This window comes from Lepisma saccharinum, chromosome 14, assembly GCF_977018435.1.
Source record: "Lepisma saccharinum chromosome 14, izLepSacc3.1, whole genome shotgun sequence".
Classification (NCBI taxonomy): Eukaryota; Metazoa; Arthropoda; class Insecta; order Zygentoma; family Lepismatidae; genus Lepisma; species Lepisma saccharinum.
The window spans coordinates 26,593,045-26,606,955 of NC_139242.1; the positions used below are offsets into that span (position 1 = coordinate 26,593,045).

The 13,911-nt window shown below is 37.5% G+C and overlaps 1 protein-coding gene across 2 annotated transcripts in view; it reads left to right on the forward strand.

Annotated features, from left to right (window-relative positions):
• LOC145998740 (solute carrier family 12 member 9) overlaps positions 1-6,006 on the forward strand; it is a 67,905-nt gene extending 61,899 nt beyond the window's left edge. For both annotated transcript variants that reach the window (XM_083135286.1, XM_083135287.1), the window contains exon 15: positions 1,046-6,006. In XM_083135286.1, the coding sequence (XP_082991412.1) occupies positions 1,046-1,241 (196 nt within the window). In that variant the 3' untranslated portion in view covers positions 1,242-6,006. The remainder of the gene's footprint in view (positions 1-1,045) is intronic.
• The last annotated feature ends 7,905 nt before the right edge of the window (positions 6,007-13,911 follow it).

Consider the following 13,911-nt stretch of genomic DNA (forward strand, 5'->3'; position numbering starts at 1 on the left):
TTCTTTCGGGGTCTGCACCCAGACTGGATCATTCGGAAGATATGTAGTTTGGTCAAGTCTCTTCCTCTCTACTCGGCCCCGCCATGATCCAAGAAATGGTGGGCGATCCACTCGCCTTTCCCGCTCAGTCATATCTGTTACCATCCACCAGAATCCCAACACGGAAGCAGAAGACAAACTTTGAGTTTCTCCTAATCTGGAATTCCTCAAAAACAGAAGAACTTCCGCGATCCTCGCATCCATTTGTAATGAACTCAGATTAGGGTGTTCCAATACCAGTTTTCTCAAATGATCTTCCACGGTGTGTGTATATCAGCTATTCCATTACTCAAGCTATGGTATGGAGGTGTGTGTCTTATTCCGTATTGTCAGCGGAAATTTTGGAATGTTAGGCTACTGGATGCAGGACCATTATCTGACACAATATTGTCTGGTGGACCTAAGTAAAACTAAGACTGCAATATCCAACGTACTGTTTTGGCCGAATCCAGTGATTGAACAGGCCATATGTCAACTCATTTACTGAATGCGTCGTCTAGAATGAGAAATTTATTTTCTCTGAAGAAAAATTGCTCTGTGTGTACTCCCTCCCCCATCCGTGAAGCTTCTGGCGACTCATTCTTCTGGCCTTTTCTGGTATTACAACATTGCCAAGCATACGTCTGTTTTCGTTAGTTGTTTTTATTAGCTTGTTTCTGCAGTGTTTGTGTGTTTCGTGTACTAATTTTATGTTCCATTTGTACTATTGTACAACTTTTATCCAATAACTGCGCTGATCAACTCTCTCTCTCTCTCTCGATTTACAGTATGTTTGGCAACATTCTGTGTATCCAACGTTCATTTGTTTCATCCCGCCAACAACATTTTTTTTGTGACTCGATAATGCCCGATGTCAATTGGAAGAAAATTAACTGATTGCTGATTTGTTGTTTCCCAGCCGCCAGTTGGAAAGCGATCAGTATAGTGTTTATTAAAAGCTAGGAATTCTTTTTTAAATGATGTCCTCAGTTGAGAGAATAAAAATGATATGTTTTCTTTCTTTCAGAGTTAACGAGTTAATCCAACAGCATTCGAGCAACACTGCAGTGACTTTCATTTATCTTCCTCACCCACCTGTTAGTTTTGAGGATGAAGCTCCAATGTATCTCCAATATCTCGAGCATCTTACAGAAATCACCGAAAATCTTCCACCTACAGTTCTAGTGCACGGTGTCAGTCCGGTAACCTCGACAACCCTCTAGCACACATCGTGCAGTTGGCAAAGTGCCACAAACGCTTTTGCTTTAGAGATGCTTTGAACTGCATCTTCAAGCAGTACTAAAAGTGTAGAATTACGAAATTTACACAAGTGAATGCATTCCTCTGCAGTACGTAAACACTGGTAAGTATCAGTTGGATCAACTTAGGTTGAGAAACGTGTGATTCTTTTTAATGTGAATATTTTTCTAGTAAGTTTTTGAATATTAAGAAATTGTGTCCTGACAATAATCATTGCATTTTTTTTAAATAAAGGTAAATTTCATAGTGTTTCTAGGAAACTGTTATTGCAGTTTATTCAATAATTTCTGTGGGGCTACACTCTGGGACCAACAATGCAAATGTGATGCTTGGAATTTTGTGTTATTATTTGTGACTTTTGTCTCAAGTAAAGTTTATTTAGACTAATTTTTCTAGTCTTCCATGTATTATCATAGTAACTTTTTCATTTGATACATAGTTACACCTTGTTGCAAATATGAAATGGATATAGATCTTATTTATGCAAATATATTTGCAGCTAAGGGTTTCATGTATCATGTCTCTTGATATAGCAATATGTTGTTCAGTGTTATTTGTGATGGAATTTTGTGTTTACTTATCAAGTGAGAGAGAGACATATCTGTGCTGTTTCTAAATACTAGAAGTAGAAGTGTTCATAGTATGTTTGGGTAGCATGTGTCCTTATTAGTATGTGATAAATTAGGAAATATTAGGTTATATTCAAGTGAAAGAACTTGCAATCTCTTGCTTTGTTGACATGGATATGAATAATTATAACAACAAAAAAGCTCAAAGTGTAGAGAGCAATTTGTGCATTTGTTGTAGAATGATTTGTGCAATTTGAAACAATTCCAAGCTCTCCTTTGAAGTGCAAGTTTATTAAAAGGCCTGCCTATATTTTGCTTGGATATGTTTTTCATAGTTGATATCAGACTTGGACGATTGGCAGTGACCTGTTTTTGTAAGAGAACAGTATACGTGATACACCACCATTTTCATATTTCACCGTAAATGTTTCATAGATTAATATGAAATTCAATTCATGTATATATTTCTAAAACACAATATCATGTGTTGCAAATACCCAGCTTACAGTTAAACAGCAAAATATTGTACATTAGAACTTAACAAGGAATGTTGTAGCAGTTTAAGTTTGTCTAGCATATAAGTATTACAGTGGACTGTTTTTATTTCGAACTCGAAGGGGACACAAAAAAAGTTTGAACTATCCAAAATTCAAATTAACAAAAACATGGTTTCAAGGGGAATAAACTTCTGTTCGAATTTTCTAGTAATTCGAATTATTCAAGTTTGAATTAAAAGAGAGTCCACTGTATATTGTAACTATTCCATGCCAATTTATCAAAGCTCCAAGTTAAAATGTTAATAGGTTGACTTGAAAACTCAGAATGTTAAAATACCTGTCATTTTGAACGAAATCTACATGTCACACAACTTTGGTGTATAAATAATAAAATTATAGATTCCATAATTCCAAAGATTTGGACTGTGTAAAAGTGTATTTAGTGTATTACAAGTGTTTTTCTTGCTTAGCTTCTGTACATAGATATGGTTGATACTAACAGTCTCAGGCGACCGTAGTGGTTGCTCGGTATAGAGATATGGATAACTTCAGGATTTGAGCAGAACAATAGAGCATTGAGATACAAAATGAACGTGCATATATATGTATGTGTTTCCGGTGGCGGCGATTAGGGGGAGCGGTTGCCACCCCACTACTTTTATCCCGGCACTATACTAAATCATATCTACAAAGTGAAATATACTGTCTCGTTATACTCCCCAGTTTTGCCACCTTGTCCCCCCCCCCTTGCAGTTTTGGAACCCAATCCCCGCCACTGCTTTCTGTACAATAATGAAAGTGAATTTGTTATGTAAGGTTAAAATATGGCATGTTATCATGAGCAAGAAGCAGAGAATAAAAGAATCGTGACAATTTGCAACCCTGTGAAACAGTTTTAAAGTAAATACGTTTGTCTAAGAATGCTTATGTTTCATCATTTTTTACAGATTCTGTTTAAACTCATGATATGTTAATTTTGGACGATATTGTAATAATCTATCTACGAGGTGCATGTCAAAAACCAGGGCCGATATTTTTTAAAAAACAAGAAAATGATAGGAGAAGAAATTTATTGTGATTGATAAACAAGTACATACCTTGGCTATTTTTTGACGTAGTCACCATTAACCTCCAGACATTTCTGATAGCGTGGCACAAGCTTCCGTATACCATCTGCGTAAAAATATGCCGCCTGAGAGTGCAGCCAGTCCAGAACTGATGTCTTGAGCACGTCACTGTCGTTGAAATGCTTCGATGCAAGCCACTTTTTCAGGTGAAGAAATAGAAAGAAATCGCTGGGGGCAAGGTTGGGGCTGTAAGGGGGATGATGGAATAGTTCCCATCTCAACAGTACGAGCAGCTGTGTGTAGGCGGACGTTTTCATGGATCGGAAAAATTCCAGAGCAAAGCATTCCTCTCCGCCGATTTTGGATGGCATGTCGCAGATTATTCAGTGTTTCGCAATACACCTCTGCTGTAATTGTTCGTCCTGGTTCCAAGAATTCCACAAAAATCACATCCTTTTGGTCCCAAAACACGGTTGCCATGATTTTGTGAACTGATGGTGTTTGTTTGAATTTCTTCGCTTTAGGAGAACCAGAGTGCTGCCATTGCATTGACTGCTGCTTAGACTCCCCAGTGGCGTACGATTTCCACGTTTCATCCCCCGTCACTATGTGTGAAAAGAGGTCATCCCCATCCTCACCTCAGTGGACCAAAAAAATTACGTGCAGCTGTGCTTCTTTGCTCTTTGTGAGCGTCTGTCAGCATTTTTGGTACCCACCTCGAACACAGTTTGTGATACTCCAGGTTGTCAGTCACAATTCGATGCACTGTTTTCACAGACACTTGTGGAAAATCTTTGGCAGAGTTCATTTATTGTGAACTGGCGATTGGAATGCACTTTCTCGTTAACGCATTCCACCAGATCGTCCATCTGAACACTAGGCCTTCTGCTACGCTCATCGTCATGGACATTTGAACGCCCTTCCCGAAACTCTCTGCACCATTGCCTGACCTTCCCTTCACTCATCACTGTTGGTCCATGAATGGCACACAATTCCCGATGGATGTCAGCTGCATTTTGTCCTTTAGCGTTCAGAAATTGTATGACAGATCACTCATCACATTTGGCGGGATTTTGTATTACGGCAGCCATTTCATCTTACTGCTACTCGCACGTGTGCAACCCCACTCTGACGATTCTATCTCTGTTGCAAGCACAGAATACTGGGGCATGCTCCTGTGCATGCTCAACTTCACCAGTGTTGCGAACCCCATGTAAAAAATTATTGGCCTTTTTTTTTTACATGCACCTCGTATATATAAAAATGGATGTATGTGTGTGTGTGGTCGTGTATATTTGTTTGGTCTGTCATAACTCTCGAATGCCTGGAGCAATTTCAACCAAACTAGGTACACGTATCACCTGCAATCTGGAAAGAATACTTTTGGGGTAAGACACCACTAGGGGTGGGGTGGGAAGGATCAATATTAAATTCCGTACAAACAGACATCCGTGACTATGTAATCCCGCACAACGTTAGTGTTTCTCGGATTGTCTAACATTCAGGCTGTGTTGCGAAAACGACCGATATTAGTGTGGAATCCATAGTTTTCGTGACACTCCCAATGCGGTTCAACTTCAAGTTCATCACCTATCGGCATTTGGGGCAAGAGGGAGTGAAAAATAAAATGCCACAAATGACCTAGATTAGTATTGAATCCATAGTTTCTGGAGTCTCTAAGCTAATTGGTGACATTCACGATCACATTTAAAATTAGTTACATTTTACACTATAGTTAGAATTCATTATTTTCCTGTCTAATACAAGATTGGAATAAATAAATACCCGGGCAACACAAGTTAATCAGCTAGTATAATTATAAATATAATGTTGCCAATCCACTGTTTCCATAAATAAACTGTAATTTAGTGCAAAATTCTGCCATGTTATTATATTTTTTATGCATATAAATATGTTTAAAATATGCAGTTCCATTTTCTAAGGTAAAAACCTATTGCAGCCATCTTGTTACAATGTAAAGACATGACTAAACCATTTAGGTTCTTCATTGAACATTTGTAAATTGTTTTCATGTTTTAAGGAAGAGGGGGACTCAGTTTTCTTTGAAGCTCTTGTATAGCATAGATATAGAGATGAGATGCATTGATGTAGAGAAAACAGTCGGAAGCTATATTGCAATTTACTGGATTTCATACTTAAATATTGAACTACTGCACTGATCTTTCAGCCCATGATGGCATACATTGTCAACTACATCACTCCATTATTAAGAAAATCCATTAAAAAATATAATTAGGGGTAGAAAGATTACGAGTAAAGACCTTCAATAATTGACTTGTAACATAACATTCTGTATCAGGTATGTTTGGAATACTAATATGTAAAAGTCCAAGATAAGAATAGTGAAATATATTATTTTTGTTTATATTATTTCTTCAACATAGAGTGCATTCAAAATACAATGGGAGCTAAAACATGTAAAATGTTTGCAAATTTTCCATTAAAAGTTTGTAAATTGGTTGCACAATAAACATGTTGCTTTTCAAGGGAACATTAAGCTTTTTTAATTGTTCTAAAATTACACACATGATAGGTTGAAACAGTGCGAAAATAAATGATAAACCACTAAAAGTACATTATATTCCTTTTTATTATCTTGTGTATTGCTTTATTTAACATTTTGATCAATTGTGATATATATGGTAGATATTGATTCAGCTAGCAGATAGAAAGCCTGTAAGTATTATTTTAGTATTCCTAAATGTACTAATAAATAACAGTAGTCAGCTTGATAGAAGGATGTACCACTTGGTTATGATGAGAAGGTATATTTGAAAATGTGTAATTACATCTGTTATCAAGGAAACCTTCCAACAAAAGAAATTACGTATACCAGCAAGGGACTATATAAGGCAAGTTAAAAAATCAATACAAATTTATACATGAAATGCTTAAAAAATAAAATACCAAAGGTGCTTGTGTCTTGCTTTAGCAAGATGGACAAATTATCTTTTACATATATTTCATGAATTAAAGTAACACTATTAACTGTTGATTACTCTTTTTGCTTTTTTGTGTACAAATCATATTTGGATGTGTTATTGCTGTATTGAGGATGTTGATTGAAAAGTTACATACATTTTTGTGGTTAGCATTTGTGTTTATATGTGATTTGCATAATGTGGTACTGGATGTAAAAATATGTATTTTATTTATTGAAAAGTAAGTATATGGAGGATATTGTTTTCTACAAGTAATTTTTACACCTACTTACTTTGTTGGCGTATTAATTATTTTATTAAAGTTTGTAGCAAATATTTTATAGCCGATACATTCAACAAAATGAACAGAACTCTGTATATTTTGTACAAATGTGGATCTTGTGAACAGTTTCTAGAGCATTGTGCTAATATTCTAGAAAAATCAATTGTAAATTTGCCATCTAAGATCACTTACGAATAGTTTGGCTGATTGTACATATCACGTAATGAAATTTTGCATCCAGAAATTAAATGAAGAAATTATTTAACAAATACACCATTCATTGCATGCTATAATGTTCATTGTCTAATTCATATTTTCAACTTTCGTTTATTAGGTTGAACACAAATGTGGGTTGATCAAGTGTGTACCATTGATAATGAAAAGTAGAGTTGTTGTTGGTTTATGTGAGTTTCAGTGAGAAAGAAATAGGTGCTGTAAAATAGACAAACCTTTGTTTGACTTCATGCCACTCCATATATTTATTTACCTGTCTATTAGAGCAATTGATAGGGGAGAAGAAAAAGGGAGGTAGGAGAATTGTTAAAAATGTAGGTTACCTTCTAATTGCAGCTCTTCAAGTACATTTATCCAAGTAAAAGGACTGTATTTACTGTTGGATTAAAAATCATGGATACTAATTGGACTCCAATTAAAAGTTAACCAGTAAACCTTCATAAAAACGAGATACATCAAAATTTAGCTTATTCAGTTGTGTTAATCTAGGCTAATATTTTTTTTTTGAGTGTGCCTTCTATTTTTTATTGGCATGAGAACAAAAAAGTGCTATTTTTTAAATTTTGCGAACAGTCTCTCTCTTTAAAATTATATAATTAAAAAACAGGTTCTCTGATCATGATGAAATTTAAATACATTGCAGAAAGAAAGTGTAGAAAGATTTTAAACACAATTTTTAATTTTAAAATTTTTAAAATTTGTCAAAAAACTGTTCTTATCAATTGTGTGAAACAACTTTTTCTTAACATTGGATAGTCCTACAAGTACAGTATTGGGCTTGTTTTGAAGCTCTTTGCATCTGTTTGTAAAATACAGTATCATTGTCAGTTCATAGCAGTGCTTTTGGTGTTGCCATGTTCCACACATATTTACTTCATTAAATAAACATCTTATAAAATCACTTTCGCTAGGTGAATTGACAATGATACTGTATTTTAAAAACAGATCCAAAGAGCTTCAAAACAAGGCCAACAAGGACTATCTAACAAACTCTCTAGCATTCTTAAACCTGAAGGTTTATGGATGCAGCAACACAAGGCCTCTATCTGTCCCTATCTTGGGCAAGATCAATCCAATCTTTTTGATCCTAATCCTTAGCAATTTCATTTAGGTCCATCCCAACGTTTTCCCTCCATCCTCATCCTGGCCTTCCTATAGGGGTGCGTCTAGTATCTTGAGCACTCAGGGAGCAATGTGATCGCTAAGCTACTTGACGGCCAAATATGTGTTGTTTGACGAGGGCTACTCACTTGCTCGCTGAGTGAAATTGAATATTGCTAGCAACAGGTTTGAGCCACAAAATGCATAGTTTTTGTGCTCTGGTCTTGTTGCAAAGAGCGAAGAGGGAAACCAAAGAGATTTTGATACAATTGACATCCTATTCTCTTTGAGGAAAACTGTGTGGTAGCCATTAATGAATAACAATTGCAATGTAAATTTCCCAAACTGTCGGGAAATTACAAATGATCATGTTAAAAAGTGGTTAAATCTCGATGTTTTCTGAATTTTAATTGTGTGAAACTTCTCGGAAAGTATTATTTTTCATTCCAGAATACAAAAAGACAATGACTTAATGGAAAATGGCATGTAAAATTCGACATTCTCAAAATGTTGGGAAATTTCGAACATTTTCCGTCCCGAAAATTTCCCAACTTAGTCAGGAAATTGCAAACTTTTTCCATCCCGACCAAAAAATCTGTCCCGTACACCCCTAAATGCTTGAAGACTCGAGTCCAAACAAATCAGACACGTGGTTTGAGCCTATTTACAACCATTGAGTTTACCATTGCAAAAGGTAACTTTAAGAATCGTGCTCCTACTGGTGTCCGATCAGAAACGGCAACCAATAGGTGTTGCTGTGGCAGTCTCGTGAGGCTCATGAACTACCATCATCCCTAGCGGCAGTGTCACTCTCATTGCTCAAAAGTTGAGCTATGCTGTTTTCAGAAGCAGAATAGCTGGAATTCCTTTAAAAATGCATGATTTCTATTTTTCAGTTATTCTTTAACTTATGGTCTGTAAAGTGTATGTTTCTGATGGCGCAGTGGTAGCGTCATCGCCTTGTAATCAAGGGGTCCCAGGTTCGATACCCGGTGGAGGCACATAGTGGTTCGGATCGCACTTTGAACTGTAGGTCCAGTCCCGATTAGCCTTTCTGTGCATAAAGTGGACTTAAAACAACAATTCAATTCATGTAAGGTGTATGTAATATATTGACCAGGCACGTATATATTCTCCGAAGCCCAGATTAAATACAAGAAATAATCGACTAGCAAATGTTGTTAATGTTTCACTCTCAAATAACAACCGCGGGGGAAAACAATAGTTTATGGGTGCCTTTACTTTAGACCATCACCATGCTCCGTGCCACCACCAGGCTTCGTCTGAAAATTCTTTTTTCCAACCACTGTCTGAAGCGGCTTGGCTTACATTTGCTGAAGACTCCTGCCTTCAGTCTTCCCATCGGTAGAGCCTCACAGCGATGCCAATTGTACAAAACTCACTAACCAGCATGGGATTTTTCCCAGGAAAGGGAAATTTTGAAACGAAACAGGAATGGAAGAAAAAGTGGCTGGCATGTGGTAGGGAATTTGTCCTCTAGGCCAAAACAACGCTGTTCCATTGAACACATGCCAAACCTTTACAATGGTGATGATGTTTTGAACCCCTTGGCTGCTTTGTTTATGACTGGGGTAGAGTGACTGGCCGGGGATGACAAATGGCAGATTATTTGTGAGTGGAAATCACGTTGAAGGCAGTTTAAGAAAATTATGTTTTTTACTGCGTGTCCTGCGTCGTTGTTGTGAACGAAAATGAGAGACATCATTAACGAACTATTGACAAAACAATTTACTCGGCTTTTGCATGAGGATAAGCTTTAAATCGTGATGATATGCAGGCCTCTAGTATCCAAAAGAAGAGAAGAATGGATTTGATTTGTTAATTAGCATTGCTTTTCTGACACTTTAGCTAATCACAACGATGAGGATGAGTGACAATTCGATGCAATTGATGAAGGGATATTCACAAAGAATACCCATGCCTTGATTTGAACCCGGGACCCCTGGCATCGTAGTATGCTGTGCTAATAACCAGTTTATCACAGAGGTCGGCAAGAGAAGAATGTAGTTCCTGTTCAAATAAAATATTCAAGGTATATATATATTCTATTCTTGCACATTGGCCTAAATAAATATTTCACAATATGGGCCTCTATATTTTATAAATAGCCATGAAATATTTGAAATCCTTTCCTTACTGTTTCTACATTAATGAAACGGTGACATTTTTATAATTATTTGTAAATTGTATGTATTTTTAATCACAATGTCACATCACTTCAACATCCAAGAAATTAAACGAAATAAAGCCTCCCATTTGAGCAGTATGATATGAAGAGAAAGCTCAGGTTTTGAAACCAGCATACACCACTGATATTGACGTATTCTCCAAAATCAATTTACGTGAGTCATGAATGTACGATACACAACACAATTTTGTTTCATAAGTGCTGTCACAGTACTTAAAGCTACAGTAGTAGTACTATTACTACTATCAAAGATGTTATATCTTTGTAAATTAAAGGGGGTAGAAGTCTGTGCTAAAGCATTTGTGTTGGAATCAACGGTGTGAAATATTTTTTCACAACATTCAATTTCACATTAATAACGAAAAACAAGCACACAAACTGCATTTCTCAAAGGCAGAAATGCATGATAAATGCATTCTGAATATAAACCTTTTTGTACATAGCAACATGTATAATTTTCACGTACAACATATGTTTTACACATAGTATGCAACATGGAGCAATGCAAAACAAGAAAATACACATGCAACATGTGTAACACTAAATTGTGTAGGTATTCAAATACTCTTTAATACAACACATCAGTGGCAGCTGGCGGCAACTATGATGGGTAGTGTCAACGTGATCAAGAAAAAAAAAAACTGCAATGTCCCCCCTCCTGCCCCTTCCTTGAGGTTCCGCCAGTGGCCAAGATGTTTATCCTCGTTTGGTAACGTGGAAAACAACGTGTGTATAAGTAATAAAGTACTAATCCGATTCATCTTCACTTACTAACCTATCTTTATACACTACAGGACACTTCCCTTAAAATATAACAATTACAAGAGGAAAGGAAAAACAACTCCTATAGCCTGACAAGTTAAGTCCCGATATGCGCAGATCGCTGCGGAGCAGTTCCTATTACATCATCCTCCCCACCACTCTTGTACGTACTGGCCTGGCCTTGAGACTACGAGTGGTGCCAACTCAGCAAAATTAAGCTAAAACAAATATGACAAACTATATTTACTGTGTAGATTGTTGGTGCGGGTCATATCAGTTTATCAGTGGTTCATTTGATTTGATCTGGTCTTTGAAAATGCGTGTGGTGCGTGGATCGTAAACTGTAGTATTACGCACGTGCGTTAACGTTTATAACGAAGAGAAACTACTGGGCGAATGACTTCATTTTCTGAATGCGACATCAAGTAGTGGCCTGTTTTTTTTTAAAGCCGAGTGGGGTGGGGGTTCTTTTGTTTATTGTACAACAATCGCTACGAGAAGGCAATCGGATAACATGCTTGCCTGTGTTTTTTTTAAAGCATTGAAATGTTCTTGCTCTTTACTCTTGGCTACATATTTTTGAAATGCAAAAATCAAATCATGCCGGGTCCAACGAAATCCACAATCTGCTCTGGAAAGCCTCTTAGAGGACAGGCCAGAGAAATCGTTTACAATGTTGCAACATATTTGCGAAATCAGAAGGAGTTACATAAACTTAAGTATAATGTTGTAGAGTCCACAAACGCCGCCACGGGAGTATCTAAATGGATAGTTTCTCAAGTTTTAAAAGAATTGGATTGGTTTGATTTGTTGTTTTAAGTCCAATTTATGCACAGTAAGGCTAATCGGGACTGAACGTAAAGTTTAAAGTGGGATCCAAACCACTATGTGCCTCCACCGGGATCCCTGGATTAAAAGGCGACGACGCTACCACTCCGCCATCAGGGAGGCAAAGTTTTAAAAGAAGGAAAAGAGTCGTTTGCGAAAGGTGAGCTGAATTTCTGTACTCCTGACAGGTAGAAAAACAGCCCAGGAAAAAGCGAATACAAATTTCGTTGAAAATCCTCAGACGATTCCGCTCCCTCCAGGTTGCAACACTGAGAACCAACGTCGCTGCTGAGAATGGAGTGGGGAAATGATGTGTGAGCTGCACAACAGCTATTTGCAGTGCCTTGTTTTTATCAGTTTCATCAGAGGGTAATGCCATGGCACCGCGGCTCTACACTTTGAGCCGCCGCTATAACACATATATATATAATCAACTCTCTCTCTGGTAATTTACAATGCATTACAGAAAAGAATCGTACTACGAGAGAAGTGAGAAAGAAAAATTTTAGATCCAATTTTTGGCAAACAAAACAATATTAATTTAATAGGGCGCAAATAATTTCACAGGGCCCCATGGTATTGTGTCTTCTACAATCTTTATCATTTAGATTGTTTGGCGCCCAGGTAAGACTCCCAACACCCACTAGCTACGGCTCTGAACTTAATAAGAAAAGCAGGCATTGCGAGAAATACGAAATATATTTTTATTTGTATAAAATTTGATATCGATGGGGGTAATTGCCCCTCTGTGCCCTTAGCGGTCAATGTTTGGCCCTCTAGAATTGATTTCCATCAAAGGTTGGAGATAGAGAGAGTGCCCTCTTCCCCCTCCTCTGGTTGCACTACTGTTTCATTTACTCATCACGCCATTATCGTGAACTATTGACCATTCACCCCTATGATTCACCCTCTGGGGAAATACAACCTAAGGGTAAAAACACAGTGCGGCACAAGGACCCTTGCTCATCGAACGGAGCCCGGTCAAGCCATAAAAATGTCAGGATATAATGAATGAACCGGATGTTGGACAGGCACCTCGAACACCATTGCACAAGCCTTTCCCACTCAAACTGGTCCCCATTCTTTCCGTTGAGTGGGAAAAGAGGAGGGTGTCTTCCACGAAGGGGAGAAGTGACCTTGAATGGACCAATCACAGAACCTTCCACTTGAAACAAGGGACCCAAGATCAAACGTGTTTGATCCTGGGAACATCTTGCGATGAACGGGGCTCCACCATGTTTTTCCCCCATTTGACTCCATGGTTTTGAATTACCGGAAACTTGTCCCTGTGAGTTTCTGGCGATGAGGGATGTGCTTCACTGTGTTTTGACCCTAAGCTTTAGCTAGAAATCGCAAAAATACGCGATGTGAACGAATAAAATGGCCATGGGAGGAGTCATTAATGGTCACGTCAAGTGTTATTCATTCTCCTAAATCTCATCTTTACATTGATGTACGATACAAATCACAATTTTGTTTCATAACTGCTGTTACAACAATTAAAGCTACCTCTTCCGATGGAAAATTTAATGGATTTGAATAGGTGGAAAACACGTTTCCACTCCGTCGTCTGCTGTGACGTCACCACTAATGTTTCTGCTACCATGGTATACATTTTCCTCTCAGATTGTATGTGTTTTGTTTTTAAGCGATGGACTTTTATGTCAAAAAGAATCCCATTCTCTTTGTTTTATATATGCTGGTGCAGAAGTTGTCAACAGCTTGGTTTGTTTAAGCACAACATTGTGATGGTAATACTCATGGATTCCACTGTACGTACAGTCAGACTTGACTGATCAGAACGAGTTACAACACAAAAACCAATTTTTGACAAAACCTGTTCTTCACTCGTCCACTCCCTGCAAGAGATACCAGACAGTTTAGTTTGCAAAACACAAAAGGCAGCAAAACCTTCCTTGGCTGCGGAAGAAAACAACCCTCGATCCTCGCCAACCTATGTTTAAAACAAAATGAAAGGTAAAGAAAACAGCTGTCATGTTTACCCGATGTTTTATTATTGTGTCGTGAGTACAGCGCTGTAGTCGTGATATTTAGAATAGTAAACATAAACTTTGTCGTGATAAGTATGCCCCTGTGTCCAAATGATAAACCTACCAGATAAGTGAGTGAGATAAGCTGTG